The sequence below is a fragment of the Phlebotomus papatasi genome, chromosome 3 (genome assembly GCF_024763615.1).
Source record: "Phlebotomus papatasi isolate M1 chromosome 3, Ppap_2.1, whole genome shotgun sequence".
Classification (NCBI taxonomy): domain Eukaryota; kingdom Metazoa; phylum Arthropoda; class Insecta; order Diptera; family Psychodidae; genus Phlebotomus; species Phlebotomus papatasi.
In genome coordinates this window covers 3,533,824-3,553,109 of record NC_077224.1, presented here as the reverse complement: position 1 = coordinate 3,553,109, position 19,286 = coordinate 3,533,824, and the positions used below count along the sequence as shown (strand labels likewise).

Below are 19,286 nucleotides of genomic sequence, written 5' to 3'. Positions count from 1 at the left end.
TGTTTGTCCGGCTACAGACGGACCACGTTTAGAGTCCAAACGGTTAGAGATAGACTTGGGACCTTCGAGGGACCCCCTTTCCTATAAGTAGACCCTGGGACCATTAACATGCCCCTAATTTTCTTCCCGCCCATTTCCCTCCAAAACCATTTTTTTGGGATTACTCGAAAATGCGTTGTGCGATTTTTTAATATGTTTTAGAAATAACCCAGGTGGACATTTCGTTCTTATACGAAAATAGATAGATAGATAGATAGATTTATTTCCTCTTAGACCATCTGCGGCTGCCGCCGACTTCACAACCGACCTCAACGGGCAACACGGCAGAAAATCCCGAATCATTGGTCAAATAGGCCATTTTTACTTTCACAATTCATGATTAGTGTTTTGAGAAGCTTTGCAGATTCCCTTGAATCATTCCTAATAACGGGTTTTCAAGGTCAAAGGGTAAAAGGCTCTATCAAAAGCATGATAACATGTTCCAATATTATCTGATGAACTTTTTATCCTTAATGAAGCCTAATGGGATCCAGAAGGCCCAAAATAGGACTGGTTCATTCAGGAATATAGTCCATTGCTGGTTGAACCATTATACGGACTTCAGACCTAAGGCTTTGCCATATGGCTTAACCTCTGTTATTTTTTATAAGTCAAGATTTTTTTGGAAAATTTGAACTTAGGCTAATATTATTAAAGGTAAATGATTTATTAGATTCCGAAAAACTAATAAAATTCGTTACTATTTACGATTTCGAGACATTCGAGAACTGGGCTAAACCCTTAGTCTGAAGACTGTTTTACAAATTAAGCAATTGTGAACTATGCCAAGTCTGGTTTTTCTCCAAACCTTTCAACCCTAGGTATGGGTCTTCTTCAGTGGGTCAATTTAGAAACTTTTTGAAAATTTGAAAAACGTCTAACGTCAGATTCATATCTACTACGCATCGCCACATTCGCTCTAAACTTTCCCGGGGATATTCACTATTTTATTAATTTCTACTACTTTAGTTGATTTTTGATACTTCTTGGTACAAGAGTAGACAAAGCGACAGTGAAAGATCCAACACGTAGAGTTAGACTGTTGGCAAGTTTTTTCCTAAAGAGAACTGACTTATCAGTCTCATATATTTCGAAATCGTGCATTAAAAGCTATCTAAAAATACATATTTCATAATGTTCGCCGAAATAATACAAAAACTACGAATAAATTTGTTTAATTCGCGGTGCAATATCTGAAAATTTTTTACAAGGAAAATGGAAAAATAGCTTCACTTTTTATTAGGCTTGATGGGCCCTTGCTTTTGGGGCTTATATTTTCCATGAAATAGGAATCATGTCTCTTAACATTCCGATCCGTGGTACACTTCCCTTATCTAAAAAACTGTTTCCAATGGCTGAGTTTTTCGGACATTTAAATAAAAATTTCAGAAAACACAAAATAAATATTTTTTTTATTATGTTAAAAAACATGGAGAAAATATGTTTTTTCCGTTTTTGCAGTCTTTTTGATCCGTATAACCCCTTATTTTCAGTTTACATATTGAAATATGGAAATATCATTTTCTAACATTATCAAAATTTTCTATTTAATTCTGTTCGAATCGAAAAATTGAAAAACCTTAAATCTTCATAGTGCCACTAAAATCCCACATGTGCGAAACACAATCAGTTTTGAATCTGTAATGAGTCAGTTCATAACCGATAATTAATTTATATTCGATATTCAATTATATTAGTCTTAAGTTATTTTGGGCAATGTTTTGAAACATTTATAAATCCGTTCACATCGGTTGCGAATGGGAACTGAACTGGTCAATCAATTTTATTACTCTTAAAATTATTTTGTGGGATCTTTCGAGTGATTTACAAATCGGTTTAAATCGATTGAGAACCGGTAAACGGTAAATGATGCGAAAGTATATTTGAAGGATTGCATTTAAGTCACGAGTTCCAGCACTTCGCAAAGCCTGGGACACTTTGCTACCAATAAAAAGGCCAATAAAAATTGTCTGATAGATGTTGCCCCTTAAGAAGCATATGTTTCAGCGTTACATGAAGCAAATGCTGCCTCTCTTCAAGATTTGTTGAACAAATCCTGTAAGCCGCATCTTCATCAACCTGAAACGTGAATGAAGATATCTTATTGGTAGCGCATATCACATACTCTAATGTCCTCTTAGACGTAATTAAAACAGATTCTGTTTGAATCTTTGTTATTAACAAGGTTAGAATACTCCGTCTGAGTACATGCTCCAGTTTTTAAGATTAGATGAAGTATTATACAAGCCGCATGTGCCGTATCATCAAAGTGAAAGAAGATATACTTTCTTGTTCATTTTGAAACAAATGTATGAGTCTTTCTGAGAAGTCCTGTAAAATGGAATCTTCTTCATCCTCAATCATTGATGATTGTATCTCTTCAGTAGTTGCTTTCATAATAACCACCAAGATCCAAGCGAGAACCCCTTGACGATTATCTGTACAATCTTGAAGGGTGCATCTGCTTTAGCCTTAAAGACCAGTGAAGATATCAGTATCATGTGCCACATCATTAAGATAAAATATCCTATCTGTAGTATCTACTTAACCCTCAGCTTGATCTGTATCTCTGGAATTAAGCATACACTTCAACTTTTACTACTAACCGCCTTAGCCTATCAGGGCAGTCAGGTGCATATGCCTCATCCTACGGAATATTCCCTACAAACTTATGCTTTATCTTACCGTCTTAATCTTATTGCTTTATCTTCAATTTAATTTTCAGATGAATAGTTTCTATGCGTTATTTTGCAATAAAAATCATTTGAATTGATAGATTATCATTTATTTATTGATATAAACTAATACTTGGCCCACCAAAACATGTTTAAACACGCTAAAATAGCATAAATGTGGTTGCTCAATTAAATTTGAATTCAGCAAATTAAAATGTTAAAATTGCTCAAATTAAAAAAGTTAAAATTGCTCACCTTCAATTTTTATTGAAGTTAAACAAGTAGTCTTTTGAACCAAATTGTTCTTATTAAATTTATTCACTCGTAATTAATTATTATTTGTGGCCAAAAAAATAAAATAAGTTACAGTGATTAGTGATAAACTTGTACGTGAGTGAATCTTCAGTATCGGGAGTAATTTGCTGAGTTCCTCCAAAGCAATTCGAAGGAAATTGTTGTGTCAAGAAATTGCAGTTGTGATGACTTCATACAGATTTTCAACAAGACTGTATGAGAGTTTCTTCTTCCCCCTTGGCTACAACCCTTTCTTCTGGTTTTGGGGATCTTTTTGCATAACAGATAAGTGACTTATAAGACATTTTAAGTACTATCATACATTTTCCGAAGTCATTCATAATCAAAAATCTCGCTGCACTATTTAAAATTGAGCAAATATCTTGCAAAATGTGTCCTGGCTGTGAGAATTTTCAAGTAACTTCTAGAAATCTTATATTGCTCAATTGGCTCAATTGGCTCAATTGAATTTAAAATTAAATCGTGAAAATCCCAGTGAGATAGCACCGTTAAACATCCCTTAATTTTTAAGACTTATCAAATTTGTATCAAACAATATAATAATTTTATTGTAACCACAAATAAAAAAAACAAGAATAATGAGTTATACTTTTTAAGACTTGTTCGCAATTATACGCATCGTGTGAGTGAATAAAGTAAAAAGGCTCCCCTTTCTCGTGATTTCAAAATAATAAAATTAATTCGATCTGCCGTGTGACTCCATGGAAATGTACTTTATTGCTCCTATTTTCCACACGATGGAAGGTTCTTAAGTGTTGGCACAGAAGAAAAAAAGACCGCCAGGGGAGGCTAAAGGTATCGGAGACGAAGAACTCAAGCACCTGAACGTTTTCATTCCAATTTACATATATACAAAATTTTAATTGAATTTTGTGCGTTTAATTATAAACTTCACTTAATTGGCCTCTGCGGTTCTTAGCAATTTTTTTTGTGTATATGTTTGCGTTTGCTTATTAAAAAAATTATATGTAGGTGAGAGACAGAAAAAAAAGTGTGAGATAAACACCATTAAATTTCCAAAATGGGGTAAAGGGGGATGAAAATTTGTTATTAATTGTGTCAGGTGCATTTGTGTGCGTTTTTCGAAGTGTATATCTTAATTGTGTTTTTTTTTTTAAATTAAGAGACTTCAAAAACCCAATTACATCAATTATTCACATATTGTTGTGCCCTTTTCTGGCATCTCTCAGGAAGTTTTACTTGAGGTGATGTTCTCTTCAATCAATTTAAATTCTGATTAACACGTAATTCCCTCATAATTTTTCCTTCACTTCTCACCGTATACCAAAACACTTTACCATCAAAGGCACTGGGCAGAGCTGTAGGAGGAAGGGTGTGTTATAGGCAAAACAGCTCAAATAATAGCATTTCATCCAATTTCATATGCAAATGAAACCACAACAAAAAGTTGAAGGTGTAAGAGACGGAATCTAAGGTGTGCAGAAATGAATGAAATTCCTCTAGTTTTTCTTGATCACACTCAGCGATGCAGTCCACGCAAAAGTGAAGCAGATAAAATATTGCGTGACGTTGATTAAAAGATCATTAAAAAATTTCGCTACTTGCCTAATATAATCACTATATTAAATGTTGGCAAATGTATGTAATACAATAACAATATAAATGTATTTACCGAGGGGCATAGTACTCAATACGGAATTACCACGATATTATTGATCGAACCTTAATAGAGTGTAGGGAAAGTGTACCAAATTTCGGCCAGCTTGCAATTCCGGACACATTTTTTATTCCTCAAATTTCTATGAATTCTTAGTTCCTGCATACACTAGAGATTATACAATGCAGAAATATAACAAAAAAATACTGCTTCGACGAACGAAATGATCTGAAAAAGGCATTGGAAAAATTTCGGAAGGGCATGGAACTATTAGAATGAAGATGTTCGAAATATTACCCAAAGCTATATCTAAATTTTTATTCATTTTGAAATATATTAATTATGATTTCAGAGAAATTAAAAACTATAAACTGTCTACAAGGTTCCAAGTAAAACTTCTTAAGAAGAAGTAATAAAAAAAATCAATTTGTACTAAAAATATTACATTTAAAACTTGAGACTTTGGCGCTTGCATGCTACTATGCTGAAATTTGGTACACTTACCCTAATTTCATAGATAATCCATCGGATCGAATTAGATTAAACGAGAAACATTCTACAGAAATGTCTATCAGTACTCAACGAATGGAATATTGAATTACATTAATTGGTAGTAGTAAGAATTATCCCATTTTGTGACTTATGATAATTCGAGCGACTAATCTACGGAATAACGATCAACTTTCTAATAAAATACTGAGCGGAATTCCAATAGAATATTGATCGACATGATAGCAAAATATTGAACGATATTAAACTGGAATATCGATCGCCTTTCTAACGGATTCTGATGGAATGTTGAATAATTTTCAAATGGAATTGTATTAGAATATTGATATACATGATGGTACAATATTTAGCGACATTGTAGTGAAATATCGATATTGTTTCTGGTGAATTCTGATGAAATGTCGATCGATTTTCCAATAGAATACTGAGTAAAATTTTAATAGAATATTGATCAACATTGAGTGAGATTGTAATGGAATATCAATCGCTCTTCTAATAATGTATTCTAAAGAAATTTCGAACGACTTTCTACTTTGCCAAATGAGGTCGGTTGTGAAGTCGGCGGCAGCCGCAGATGAAAAAGGAAATAATTTTTTTTATTTATATTTATTAAAAGAATACTTTCCCGAATTCTAATGGAATATCGATCACTCTTAAAATATATTCTGTTAGAAAGCCGATCGACATTAGAATAACGACTAGTAGAATATTGATCAATATCATTACGGAATATTAGGCGGTATTGTAATGGAATATCGATAGTGCTTTTAATGGATTCTTTTTCTAACAGAATATCTAATAAGAATATCAAGATACGTTCTAATGAAATGTCAGTTAACATCAAACATTGCGTAGAAAAAATAATCACATGTTTTGGTTGCCGACAAACTTATCGACATTCTTTGGGAATGTCGATCGGCTGTCTGATAGAATATAGAGCGATGTTCTAATGGAAATACTTAAAGGAATTTTAACTTAAAAGATTGACAATCTAACGGAATTTCGAAAGATTTTTAACGGAATTTCTTGAGATATTCTGATAGAATTTCTCGATACTCGATACGTTATCAACAAATCGAGAAAGAATCAAATTTTGTTCCTAATGACTTCGATCCGGCACACCTATCAGGAAAATTTCATAAAATAGAAATTCTCACCCTTTTCTTTCTTAAAAGTTTTGTATATAGTCATTCGAGGAGAGTTGGAACAGTCGGAGAGATGGACCACTTCGCCTCCTGCCTACACCCCATCCACGATCTCCACCTCATTTGGTCTACTTGTGCCCTTCAACATTCTAATGAAAACCTCCAAGTTACAGCTTTCTACCTTTAAAATTGTACGAGAAAATTGAAATTGAATTTTTTGGATGTCTGAAAAATGGCCAAAAATTTTTATTTCGCCATAAGAATACGTGTATTTGGGGGTTGAGGAGAGATGGAACTTAATAGTTTTGGCAACACTTCCGGTGTGAATTTTGGTAAATCTTAGAAATTATTTTCCCTAAATTTCTGGTAATACTGACTTGATACACTCACTTCAGTGAAATTGCCATCGAAGTATATGAGCCACATATTCCACAAAACAAATCATTTATACTGAAAAAATAAAATAAACTCCAATAAATTCAATGAAATAGTGTTCATGTCTAAAATCACTTCCCTCCTATTCTAAATTAATAAAATAACCTATAAATATTTTGCTATAATTAGGGGTGTTCCATCTCACCCGCACTTTTTTTTGAGTGCCTCAAAATGCAACTTTTTTTAAATCCTTATTTTCGAAGTGACTATTTTCATCTAGACTTTTCTAATATTGATATCTTAAATTTAGAGTCTTCAAATGATAAATCAGTGTGATTCGTCTTTGTCTCACATTCAAAACGTATCCGCAATATTGAATATAAAAATGGTGTTCCATCTCTTCTCGAATGACTATATTACTATCCTACTCTTTCACACTCTTCTTCTTCTTCTTTTGAATATCACACCAAATTAAATTTAGTTCAATCCAATTTTGAGTCTGAAAGAGTATGATAGACTTAGGGTAATTTGTCTAAAGCTAGACAGTTTGGAATATTGGACAAAGCAGTGTGGAATGTGAGACACTCCCTTAAAAACTTGATAATAAATTAATTAAACATTTGAATTTTCGATAAAAAGATTATTATACCTACTTTTGTAATTATTTGAGAAGTTAAAAATGCAAAAGTCGTTATTAAACAATCAGAGAGTGACTTGCAAGAAGAGTTTAAAAATGTATTGCATGCGTGATATTCATAACTTTGACACGGTAGTTGTCATTTTCTCTGTTTCATTATGGAAGTTGCTAGGAAAATATCAAAGTGTTTTGTATGATTTTTCGGCATAAATTGTGAAATATTATAAAGTCCGTAGTGAAAATCGAAGGACATACATCCATTTAAAAGGTGAATAAAAAATATTTGTGAAATATTACATTTAATAAGGATAGAAAAGTTATTTAATTTCGTGTTGCATTCAAAACAACTTTTGTGAAATCTTGGACAAGTTGATTATGTTAATGAATTTGGTGGTTTTGTGTAGTGGAATCATGTTAACAAGGTCTACAAAGATCCTTAAGTACCCGGAGAAATAGTTGCAACAGCAGTTAGCAGCTGATAAGGACAAAATCTCCTGGAAAAGGCTACAAAGATTTCCAAATTCCGAAGACCATTTTTTCTGACAGAATGGATAGTAGATATAGCAAAAACACCTGGAGAAAAACAAATAGGAGCCTTTAAAGAAGTCCCAAAGCAAGTGGAAAGGATTTGGTCGGATGGGGAATTGGAATGTGCTAAAAATTGCATCCGCTTTAAAACTATAACTGCTGGACAGCGCGAGGCGTCTGTGAAATTTACAGAACCCCTTTTTGGTTGGACGTCCAGGAAGTTCTTGGTAATTAGCGTTCCTCAACTGTTACCCGGACATGAAGGAGAGATTAGCATAACCATCCAATGCGCAAGTATACATAGAAAACCCTCAACATTTGATTTTCTACATATTTCGTATAATATTTTGTCATTAATATCACTATGTCCAACTTTCCAAAAATTTTTGTCCCGCTTTCCAAAATTCTGTCCATCTTTTCAAAATTTGTTGTTTTTTAATTTTACGGAATATTCCAATTAATTGGTTGAAATATCTATTAAAAACTGTTAAAAATCTGTTAGAATATTTCACAAGCAATCTCATGATGCAAAGAAAATGAGAAAAATATATATTTATTCGGCTTAAAAATGCATTTGAAATTGAACTTTTTCTTAAGTGTCTCCCTTTCCACAATCAACCCTATGCGAATCTTTCGAGAGAGAAACGAACGTGAATTTTGTTTTCATGAAATGTAACCGTTCTAAGAAGTGTGTCAGAGCCATAACGACAAATTGATCGATTTTTCAATGAAATCATTATCATCACCATCATTTTCAACTGCTTATCCTTATTGGAGTTACGGGGCCATGACATCCAAATTAGCAGCCCATACGCTTGTCGATCCTCCGCCACTTCAAGAAGATGTTCGATCTCAGGGTTCGATCCCAGGGTTCGACCCCAAAACGTTCCAAGGCAAGATCCTGAATTTGATTCAGCCACCTTGTATTAGGTCTGCCTCGAGGTCGACGCCAAATTTCGACAAATGAAACATTTGTAGAAATTCTAGTCAGAAATCGAGGGACATGCTAATGGCATCATGCGTAATTCTAATGGAATATTGACATCCGTTACAGAATATCTCATTTGAAGTAGAATTCGCACTTCCTTGAAGATCCAAACCCATTTTGTGGAATTTGATAATTTTCTTAACCCCTTGTCAATTAGTATGTGTGTGAAGTCGAAATGCAGTCGCGGCGTGGAAGTGAATGCAAGATGGTAATTAGTGAAATTGGATGTGAGTTGGGAGCCCCTTAAAGTATATTTTTTTTTTTAGTGCACGTGAAATCGGGAGCTTGGCGGGTGTAGAATTTCGCACGCGTGGAGTTGACAATTAAATTTCTCAGTATTTTGTTCAATTATGCGATCGACAGTTAAACGATCGTATAACAGAAATTCTCATTAATTACTCCACTTTTTTTTTCTCTACCCATCGCAATTCCATGCTCGTCTCACTGCGTTGTTTTGTCTTTGCGCATTTTTTTATTGAATGACTTCTTCGTGATCTTGTTGTTTTTTTTCTGCCATCATCATCTCCACCATTCGCGAATAAACTTGGGTGTTCTTCTTCGGGAAATTGTGGAATGGGGCAGATGCATATGGTAGGTGTTGAAAGATTGCGATATGTACTGTGTCTATCTACTTTGCATTTCTTCACATATCTCGCACTATCACTCCATTTTTATTTCTAATTAATTTATGTATAAACCCATCATGAATGCGATTATGACGAATGCTTTTAAGAGAAAAGAATAAAACAAAATAACACGGTTGCAGGAGTTTTACCTCGTGTGTGGCTAACAAGGGCGTTTCTTTTTTGCCGCACTCATCACATTTTTCTTGAACTTCAGTGGAAATCAATTGAGGCGAGGATTCGGTTTCAGCTATTATTCAAATTTACTTGGAATTATTCATTGATACATTTCTTTATAATAAGCAATACACCTATATCAGAATATTTCCGCAAGTCTTGAAATAAATGTTGTAATTGATTTTGAAGGAAATATGAAACTCTGTAATCAATCAAATCCTCAAGTAGCACTATGTGATAATAGGGGAAATTGGGCACATTTGAAAGTGAACCACCTTTAAAATTAGGATTTTTCACCTATATTTAAGTGTAAATGATCTAATTTAGCTCCTCAATTTGTTCGTGCAGCAAAATTATATCACGATAAGGCCTAATTTTATTTAAAAATCGCTAAAAAACCTAACTTTAAAAATGCTCCACTTCCTCTTAAATGATAAATCCTATTTAATCTCATTAATCCTTATCCATATTCTGTTATTATTCTATACAATCTTATGCATTGAGTAATTATTAAGCTAAGAATACAATATTTATGAAAGCAAAAGTTCGAAGACAACTCTGCCTCGATATTATTGTCTTCTATAGGGTGCTAATTAATAGTCTTTCAATATCCCTTCCAAGACTTACTGAAAAAATAAGAAGAACATAAATCAATTACAAAAAAATACATTAAAATCTTCTTGATGCCGCCTTTTGGACATTTAACATTACTCAATATTTCAGTAAATTTACGCAAGATGCACGCCTGGTTCCTATCTGTTCCGCATCATTCTATCTTCACATTTAAAAAAAAAAGAGTTATTGGTTGTGTATAAATTTGTGTTAACACTTATTAAAAATTCCAAAGAGAACTCATCAGTTTTACTTTCACAACATTTATTTAAATTATATACAAAACGCACCTTAAACCTGAAAAAATCGGGTGTCTTCAAGACTTTTTCACCTGCTTTACTTCAAATTTTTACTCTAACTATATTAAGTTCTTGAAATTTTGATATAATTAGGCACAGTAAAGTATGGAACAGAACAAATTATTATCAAAATAAAAATTCATTTTTCTTTAAAAAAAAACAAGAATAACAATTCAATAAAAATTAGGGAGGACATCATTATCATCAGGGTTCAATTCCAAGGCGTTCCAAGGCAAGATCCTGAATTTGATTCCTTGTCCTAGGTCTGCCTCGAGGTCGATGCCTCCTTACAATGGCTTGCATAGCTTTACTGGGAAACCTTTTAATTATAGGGGAAGGCTTTCATGGCTCGCACATACGCTACCTTTACTGAGAGAAATCCGAAAAAGTTAAAATAACATTCCGGAAATGTTAATTTTACCCTGCAGTATTGATCCGAAATCGGTGTAAATATTACCCTTTTTTGGTGTATTAGGGGTTAAAGTTACCCTTTTTCATGTTGATTTCATCTTCAAAAGGTGTAAAATTAACATTAAAAAATGTTGATATATAATATTTTTACACCTAAAAAGTTTTAAAATTATGAGGAAAAAAAGTTAATCGCACCCTCTTTTTTCTCAGTGTTCAAACACTCCGTATTTCTCCCGTATTTTTTTATGAATTTCATCCATGGCTATATATTTTAATAGCAAGTCTTAAATCTCATCTTTCCTGAAAAAATTGTTAGTCTAATCCTTTTTTCCTGGTTTCAGGAATCAAAAATTAAGAACATGTCCAAGACTGTAATTTTGACGTGTAATGCTTCATACGATTTTGCACAATTAATATCACTTTGCTGAAAAACTAGGGTGGAGTAACCACTTATCGCCATGTTTAGGAAAAAGAGGAATTAATTTTATTATAACTTTTGAATCCTTATTACAAGATAACTCTAATTTGACACAAAACTACATAGATGTATTGGCTCTAGATTTTTGAAAACAGTAGTCCTACAATTTAACGCTGGATTACTTTAAAAAAAACTGAGTTTTATTATCAATGCAAAAATAACCACTTCTCGCCACCCACTTGAAAAGCTCCAAACTCGATTATTTTATACAATATTATAAAAAGAATACTAATGGTCACCCTATTATTACTCACTTTAAACAATTTTCCTTCGCTTTTATTAGAGAAATCAAATTATTCGACTATTGCAGAAAGTAAACACTACAGATTTACATCTGAGAATCTACGAAGTGAAGTTAGCATCGCTTATTGAAAAGAGATGGCGTCAGGTGGTAAAATCATTTCCAAAATATTACCACTTTTCGCCATACCTCATTTTGAAATAAAAATAATATAAAATGCAATGTTAATTAACTAAATATAAATTAACAAAAACTATTTATCCAAAAAGTACATTTTACTTTGATGAAAATTTGATGATACTTAGTATATTTGGTAAGAAATATTGGATTCTATGCACTTGCTTAAAATATTGCTCTAAAAAATGCTCAAAATTTTAAATCCAAAAAGAATAATAATTATTTTTCGACTCTATACGTAGCAGTGGTAAAAAGGGTAAAAATACAAATAATTTGCAGTTCATTTATTTCGTAAATCGCGAAAAATAGCGGTTTCAATATAAGTGGGGAAAAATGAGGCACTGGCAAGAAGTGGTAACTCCACCCTACTGTCACAGTCCTTTAAATCTCCATAAATTCTCGCTTTCCTTTAAATGTAAATTTCTCTATAAATAGAAAAATCTTTAAGTTTTCATAATCTCTATTTTCCTTGTTTCCTATTACAAGTTTTCAATAGATTTTCACAGATTCTAAATCTCGTGTACGTCCTCGGAATCTATTTCACAAAATGACATTTCATTTCAGCTATGGCAACACTAAACTTGGCTGACCCCTCACATTTAGTACTCATTTCAAATTCGAATCTGCAACACCCTAAAAGTTCCTCCAAAACGACTACCCTTCTTTGAGAAAGATTGATAAAAAATTTCCTCAAATTTTTCTTAAAAGCCTATTTTGAAGATTTTATAAATAAGATTATGCACAACTTTTATTATTATTATTATGAATCCAATCACAAAAATAGGATCATCCCTCTTACAAATGTGATAATCAAATGAAATAAAAAGAAACAATGATTGAAGAAGAAAAGAAACATAATCAGACACATTCTAGGATCCAGCCTGCTGATAGAACTCGCGGATTGCAGCCGCTGAAATACAGTCACCACCCGGAACTGCATTAATTAAAGTGACGCCCTTTACTAAGAGCGATCGATAGAGACAGTCACCTCGAACCTTAGGCACTATAAGTCCCCAAACCCTGGCCGGACCCTCCCTAACCAGGAGACTCGACAGGTACTCGACAGGTACTCGGGACATCCAGAGATCATCAGATGAAACAGGAATAAAACAGCAATAATTTTTTTAATATCTTTCAACGATTGTTAATTTTTATCGACTTTTAATTCAAATTAAATGATTTCGGCGTTTTAGAAGGCTCATGAGATCCAAGAAAAAAAAACATTTTAAGATATTTAAAGACACCTTGGGTAAAAATATCATTAAGGTGAGCTAAATCTTAATGTTCCTAAATTTCTTTTGGTTTTATACTTTTTTGATTTATTTTTATTTTTTGAATATTGCGAAGAGGGCAACAGCTCCTCTCTGTTCCCCGTTCGCTGTGTTCTTGTTTATCGTTTAATAGGAATGGAATAGTAAATTAAATTTTTTTTAAACCAGCAATATTAAAGAGGCACCGTTAGCATTGCCCCTTTGCTATCCCCTATATCCACCACTGCCTTTAACCCTTTATGGACGAGTGGAACACCAGTGTCCCAAAAAGAAAAACAAATTTTTGACTATAAAAAGGTATTTTGTCCTCTAAAAAATTCAAAAAATTAGTTCTTTTTTGTCACACAGGTGTACCATTCGTTCTTAAAGGGTTAAGGACGAGACACTTTTTCTCAGACCGATATTTAACCGATATTTATGGGCAAAATTTTTCCGATAATATCAATTAATAATAATGTTCACTATGTATTATGAAAACACATGTCAAGGATGGAGCACATGTTTTTCACGTGGTAACTCTATTGATCTTACAGGACGAAGCTGTTCCTTTTGATAAAATAGTTGATTAGGTAAGGAGAAAACATAAACTCCGGATAAGATCACTGAGCTCATGCAATGCCTCAAGCTCGTGTCCCAGGTGAAGCATATGCTTCACTGACAGAAATCCGAAAAAGTTAAAATAACATTCCGGAAATGTTAATTTTACCCTGCATTATTGATCCGAAATCGGTGTAAATATTATGCTTTTTAGGTGTATTAGGGGTTAAAGTTACTCTTTTTCATGTTAATTTTACCTTTAGAAAGATGTAAAATTAACATTAAAAAATGTTGAAATATTTTTACATCTTAAAAGTGTTAAAGCTATGAGGAAAAAATGTTATTGGCCCCCTTGTTTTTCTCTCACACTGAGAAAAAAAGAGGGTGCGATTAACTTTTTTCCTCATAACTCTAACACTTTTTAGCTGTAAAAATATATCAACATTATTTAATGTTAATTTTACACTTTTTAAAGGTAAAATTAATATAGAAAAGGGTAATTTTAACCCCTAATACACCTAAAAAGGGTAATATTTACACCGATTTCGGATCAATACTGCAGGGTAAAATTAACATTTCCGGAATGTTATTTTAACTTTTTCGCATTTCTCTCAGTGAGTGTTGTGATAGGATGTCTCATGGTTAGATCCCTGGAGCTATCATTAAATTGACTTTAAACCAATACGTGCGATGACATTTCTTAGTTTTAAATACAATTTAGAGGAGAAACATGAATCAAATTACAGAAAGTACAAGATCTATTTAATCTCATTTCATCAGAGTGTACAATTAAATTCAATCAAGATTTTGAGTCAAATGCCTTTTAGAGATTGAAGGACAGAAATCGATTAATTAAAATAAACCAAGAAAAGTCAGAATTTGCAGCTTCTTAGGAATTTCTCGGTAAAATCTCTATTAAGATCAGAAGTTAAGTGACAATCAAATGAAAATGCAAGAAAACAATTTAAATAGTGTAAGATATAATTAAAAATATTTTCCATTTGGAAGATTGTCTCTGAGGAAATTTGCGATGAAAACTTGTGCCAAAACTGGAAGAACTTTAACCATTTTCCAGCCACAAAATTCCCATGAAACACTGGTGACTTCATCTTGAGGTCAAAAGAGAGTCAATTGTTGAAAATGGAAACTCGTAGAAAATTTCCCCACAACATTGCAATGTTTATTGGCTGGAAAATTTTCTTCAAGAAAAACTCGTGTTATGGAGACAAAGGGAGGGTGCATGGATTTAATTAGCAAAAGAAGAAATTGGACTGGGTGAGATGGGAAAAACTCATTTGAAGGTCCTCCACTTGGCTTTTTTCCTCCCAAATCAATAAATTCAAATTGAACAGAATGAAGGAAAAATCCTCGAGCCCATAAATTATGTATGCCACTTGATTGACATCAGTATTCAGCGGATTGGCAGGGCGACAGGCAACAGTGCGGCAATCGCTTTTGCCTTTTAACCCTCCATCAACGTGTTGTTTGTTGGTTGGAGTACTTTTGCCCATAAGAGTGAGAATATCCCGCGGGAGGATGACTAAAAAAAAATCTTGTGCCATGTGAAGTCAGCGATGAAAAAAGTTGAGGGCCAATGATACTTCGTGGAATGTTCGAATGGAAATTTGGCGGGAAAATTTCATTAACTTGAGAGAACTAGGAATTAGCAATAAATCTCTGACGAACTTCAATCACCGAAAGTCAAATATAGTTGAAGCAACTAATATTGAAATGCTAAATGAATAATTATATAGGGGAAAGTGCTCTCCCTTCGAACGTTCTTGCCTTCGAATAATGTGAATTTTCTTTTATTTTTCTTAAGAGACTTGCACGTTTTTATTAAATATTAGTTACCTTATCATCAATTATTGATAATTGCATGATATTTATGGGTAATTCTCTTAGGGAAAATAAAAGAAATTCACATTATTCGAAGGCATGAACATTCGAAGGGAGAGGACTTTCCCCTACTTAATATGAAAATATTGAGATACCCAAATTAAATCTTTCTCTGTACTGCGAGAAATCCGAAAAAGTTAAAATAACATTCCGGAAATGTTAATTTTACCCTACAGTATTGATCCGAAATCGGTGTAAATATTACCCTTTTTAGGTGTATTATGGGTTAAAGTTACCATTTTTCATGTTAATTTTACACTTAAAAAGGTGTAAAATTAACATTAAAAGTGTTGATATATTTTTACGCCTTAAAAGTGTTAAAGTTATGAGAAAAAAAGTTAATCGCACCCCTGTTTTTTTTTTTGCTCAGTGTACCCTGAACTATTGATCCGAAATCGGTGTAAATACTAAGCTTCTTAGGTGTATTAGGGGTTAAAGTTTCACTTTTTCATGTTAATTTTACACTTAAAAAGTGTTAAAATTATGAGGAAAAAAAGTTAATCGCACCCCTGTTTTTTTTCTCAGAGTGCCAATGTATTTTATTATTATTTTTTATAAATATAAAAAAAGGCAAAAAAACAATAAATATCTAATTATGGTCAGTAAAAAACTTAAATCTTTACAAAAACTGGTCTATTCAACATTTAAAATTGTTGCGGACAGAATGAAAAGCCCTTTATTTTCCCTTTGCCAAAATTTGGACGATACTATCACTGTTTCAGATTTTTTTATTACTGCTCAATTTTAACTTTTACCTGTTCATATACACAATGCCAAAAAATATGCACAATAATTTGCTGTTCTTGTATTTTTCTTGTATTGATCCGAAATCGGTGTAAATACTAAGCTTGTTAGGTGTATTAGGGATTAAAGTTTCACTTCTCATGTTAATTTTACCGTTAAAAATGTGTAAGATTAACATTAAAAAATGTTGATATACACAGTAAAAAATTTTTGGCTGCTTTACCATGATTTTCACTGTAAATTTTACATTAAACGTGTAACTGTGTGTACTGGTACACATTCATGTAATTTCTACACATTTTGTCTGAAAACTGTTTAATGTTACACGAAATCTGTAACAAAATGTACACAGCTGTGTAATTATTTGCTAATTTCGCCGTATAAAACGTAAAAAAACCACTTCTGTTACAGTCTTCTCTCTATTTTCACATTAGCAACAGGACATTACTTAAAAAGTACACTATTTCATCATTTAAGTAATTACATAGTGTCGCGAAAGTGGCGATGGATAATGTGGTCTAAATTTTTAGTACATGTCTAGTCCAGCTGGGTTGGCGAATTTGGCGAGGTGTCAATTTGCCAGTGTTTGTTTACATTTAGAGGTGATGGGAAAATTTTGTATCTCAAAAGAAAAGGGAGTTAATTGGCAAGAATTCTCAGGGATGACAGTGTACCAGGAGTTGCAGCAGGACGAACGACTGCTGACCGGGCATGTGACGGGGGTGAGTGCCCGAGAAAAAAAAACTGCATTATCCTGCAGGCCCATGAGATCTAAATGGGGTTACCTTTTAGGGATATACTTCGGGCGAGACCAGTGGGAATCTGAGGTATATCTGGTGGATTCTTTTTGAATCTCGTCAGACAAGCAACGGCTTGCGGAGGTCAAGCATACCCCTGAAAGTCGGCAATCTACCCGCAACAGGCGAGACCGCCTTCTATCGTCGTGGGAATAAGGTGCGAGGTCGCCCAAGGGAGTCGAGTGCGAGTCTGCCCATCACAGTGCGAGTCCGCCTGTCACAGCACGAGGCTGCCTGTGGTTATTGTTCTGGGAACGTGTGTAGTGTAGTCTATATGAGACATTTGTCTCGGGAGGAAAGGAGGGCGATCCGGCTCCAAACGCATCTCCGTCGCAAGTCCGAGGAACGAAGGGAGCGCCTGAGGCGCCGCAGGAGGGACTACCGATCCCCTAGCCCATTCTACCATCGGAGAAGAGAGGAGGTAAGAAGGAGAGATAGCCCCGAGAGGAATTCCACCCGACGTCTCAGAGGCTCGCACCAGGATAGTCCCCGCAGAGTGTTCTCGAGACCCCACGTGGTAATTAGACCCTCGCGTGCACGAGCGAGAGAGAGAGCGAAAGAAGAGCGCCGCAAGCTGCTTTTGACAACCCCGGATCTGTCCATAACCTTTCCTTCTCCCGTGAGGTTAGAAACTCCCAGGGAACCCCCAAAGAGTCCAGAAGTGTTAGAGTTGAGTAACTCCCCTCTGAGTACCCCGTCGTGCTATAAGGAGTCTTCACCGAAACTCGTAGAGCAGAGCCCCTCATCTTTACCCTCGTCTGAGGCAAAGCCGGAGGAAGAACAGGCCGAAGAATACCGAGGAAAAAGTGAAGAGTTTGCCTCATCTTCCCCAGGGAGTGACCGGCAGAAGCACAGCGGGAATTCTGGGGAGTTCCAGACAGAAAGTGTTTCATCAGTGGAAGGGGAGGGAGAGATTCTTGGGGTATCCGTGGGTGCACGAGACGTCAGTGAGAAATTAGCTCAAGAGAGACCTTATCGTCTGGTTGAGTGGACGGAGTTTGCCTTGCCCATTCAGGGGCCACCTCGCGAAATTCCTCTACGGGTGGCGAGCCGACGAACTATCGGGGTCCCATCAGCCCTTTTCGTCGACACCTCCCCGGAACGCAGGCACCCTGACTCGCGCGGGGAAACTCCGGAATCGCCGCCGGCGTACCCGACGTCAAACCAGCGTCTCCCACTCCGTGGTCGAGTGCCGTTCTTCGTCACACCCCCCCTCGGCTGGGGACATCCGGCGGGTGTTGGAGTCCCGCAGGGTGGTCACTCTTGGCGGAGCCACTTATAATAGCCTGCCTCTGCAGTATTCCCCGACGGTGCTGGTCCCAGAAACTTCCCCTCAGCACGGACAAGGGAAATTGAGAAAAAGGAGGAGGAAAAGGAGACGAAGATCAAGGCGAAGGAATCGCACAGAACGCCCTAAATCCCCCACTTACATTGTCATCCTGAATTGAGTATGGAATTAAAAATTCTATTCTAATGTGGTAATTCTCTCTGTGTTTTTTTTATTTCCTCATCGGAATCGAGTCCAAATAAAGGTTGTAAGTCCGCCAGGGTGCTTCGTTACAATCCGTAACAAATTGGCGCAGCCGGCAGGATGAAAAAGCATCCGGAGATGGCGACTGAAGATTACTTTGCAGATTTGAGGGATACCCTATTCCGGAGAATGGATGAATTCTCCGCGTCTATCATTAGCGTTACAGAGGGGGAACTTAGGCAGCTCAGGGAAATTACAGCTGAGCAAGCCAGACAAATAGAACGTTTGCATCAGGGTCAGTTATTCGGTGACCCTCCGGGTGCTCCGGAAGGAGGCGAGTCCGCCCGTCCGGCGCCCTATCTTGGGGGCCGTGATGAACAGGGAGCCGTTGGGGGAATGTCACACCCACAGGGAGCTATTCCTAAAATAAAGACAACTGAGGTGTCGCCTCCAGCGATTCCTGCTCCCTCGATAGTCACAGTGCCGGCCGGGAATGGCTGGATTGGTCCGGAGTGCGGTGGTTGGAATCACCAAGGAGCTAATCTAATCCCTAACATACCCCCACCGATGGGTAATTCAAACATGGCCTACTCTACCGGGTCATTCCCATATGAACCATCACCTTTGTCAGGATATCTTGAACGACAGGGTTCTAGAGGACATTCTTTTCACTACCCCGGGGGTAATGTCATCACCTCCACTCCGCAGCCTCGTCCTGA

The 19,286-nt window shown here is 35.4% G+C and overlaps 1 protein-coding gene across 1 annotated transcript; it reads left to right on the top strand.

Moving 5' to 3' along the window:
- The first annotated feature begins 16,811 nt into the window (after positions 1–16,811).
- LOC129806484 (muscle M-line assembly protein unc-89-like) lies at positions 16,812–18,578 on the top strand. The gene is made up of 2 exons (XM_055855121.1): positions 16,812–17,021; positions 17,092–18,578. The coding sequence occupies exons 1-2, from the start codon at positions 16,833–16,835 to the stop codon at positions 18,376–18,378; spliced, it is 1,476 nt and encodes a 491-aa protein (XP_055711096.1). The 5' UTR covers positions 16,812–16,832; the 3' UTR covers positions 18,379–18,578.
- Positions 18,579–19,286: the final 708 nt, after the last annotated feature.

Excerpts from the sequence above, each read along its gene's own strand:
- LOC129806484 (XM_055855121.1), top strand. The coding sequence starts at position 16,833 with ATGTCTAGTCCAGCTGGGTTGGCGAATTTGGCGAGGTGTCAATTTGCC. Across the intron at positions 17,022-17,091 it reads TGACCGGGCATGTGACGGGG|GGATATACTTCGGGCGAGAC; the intron begins GTGAGTGCCCGA and ends GTTACCTTTTAG.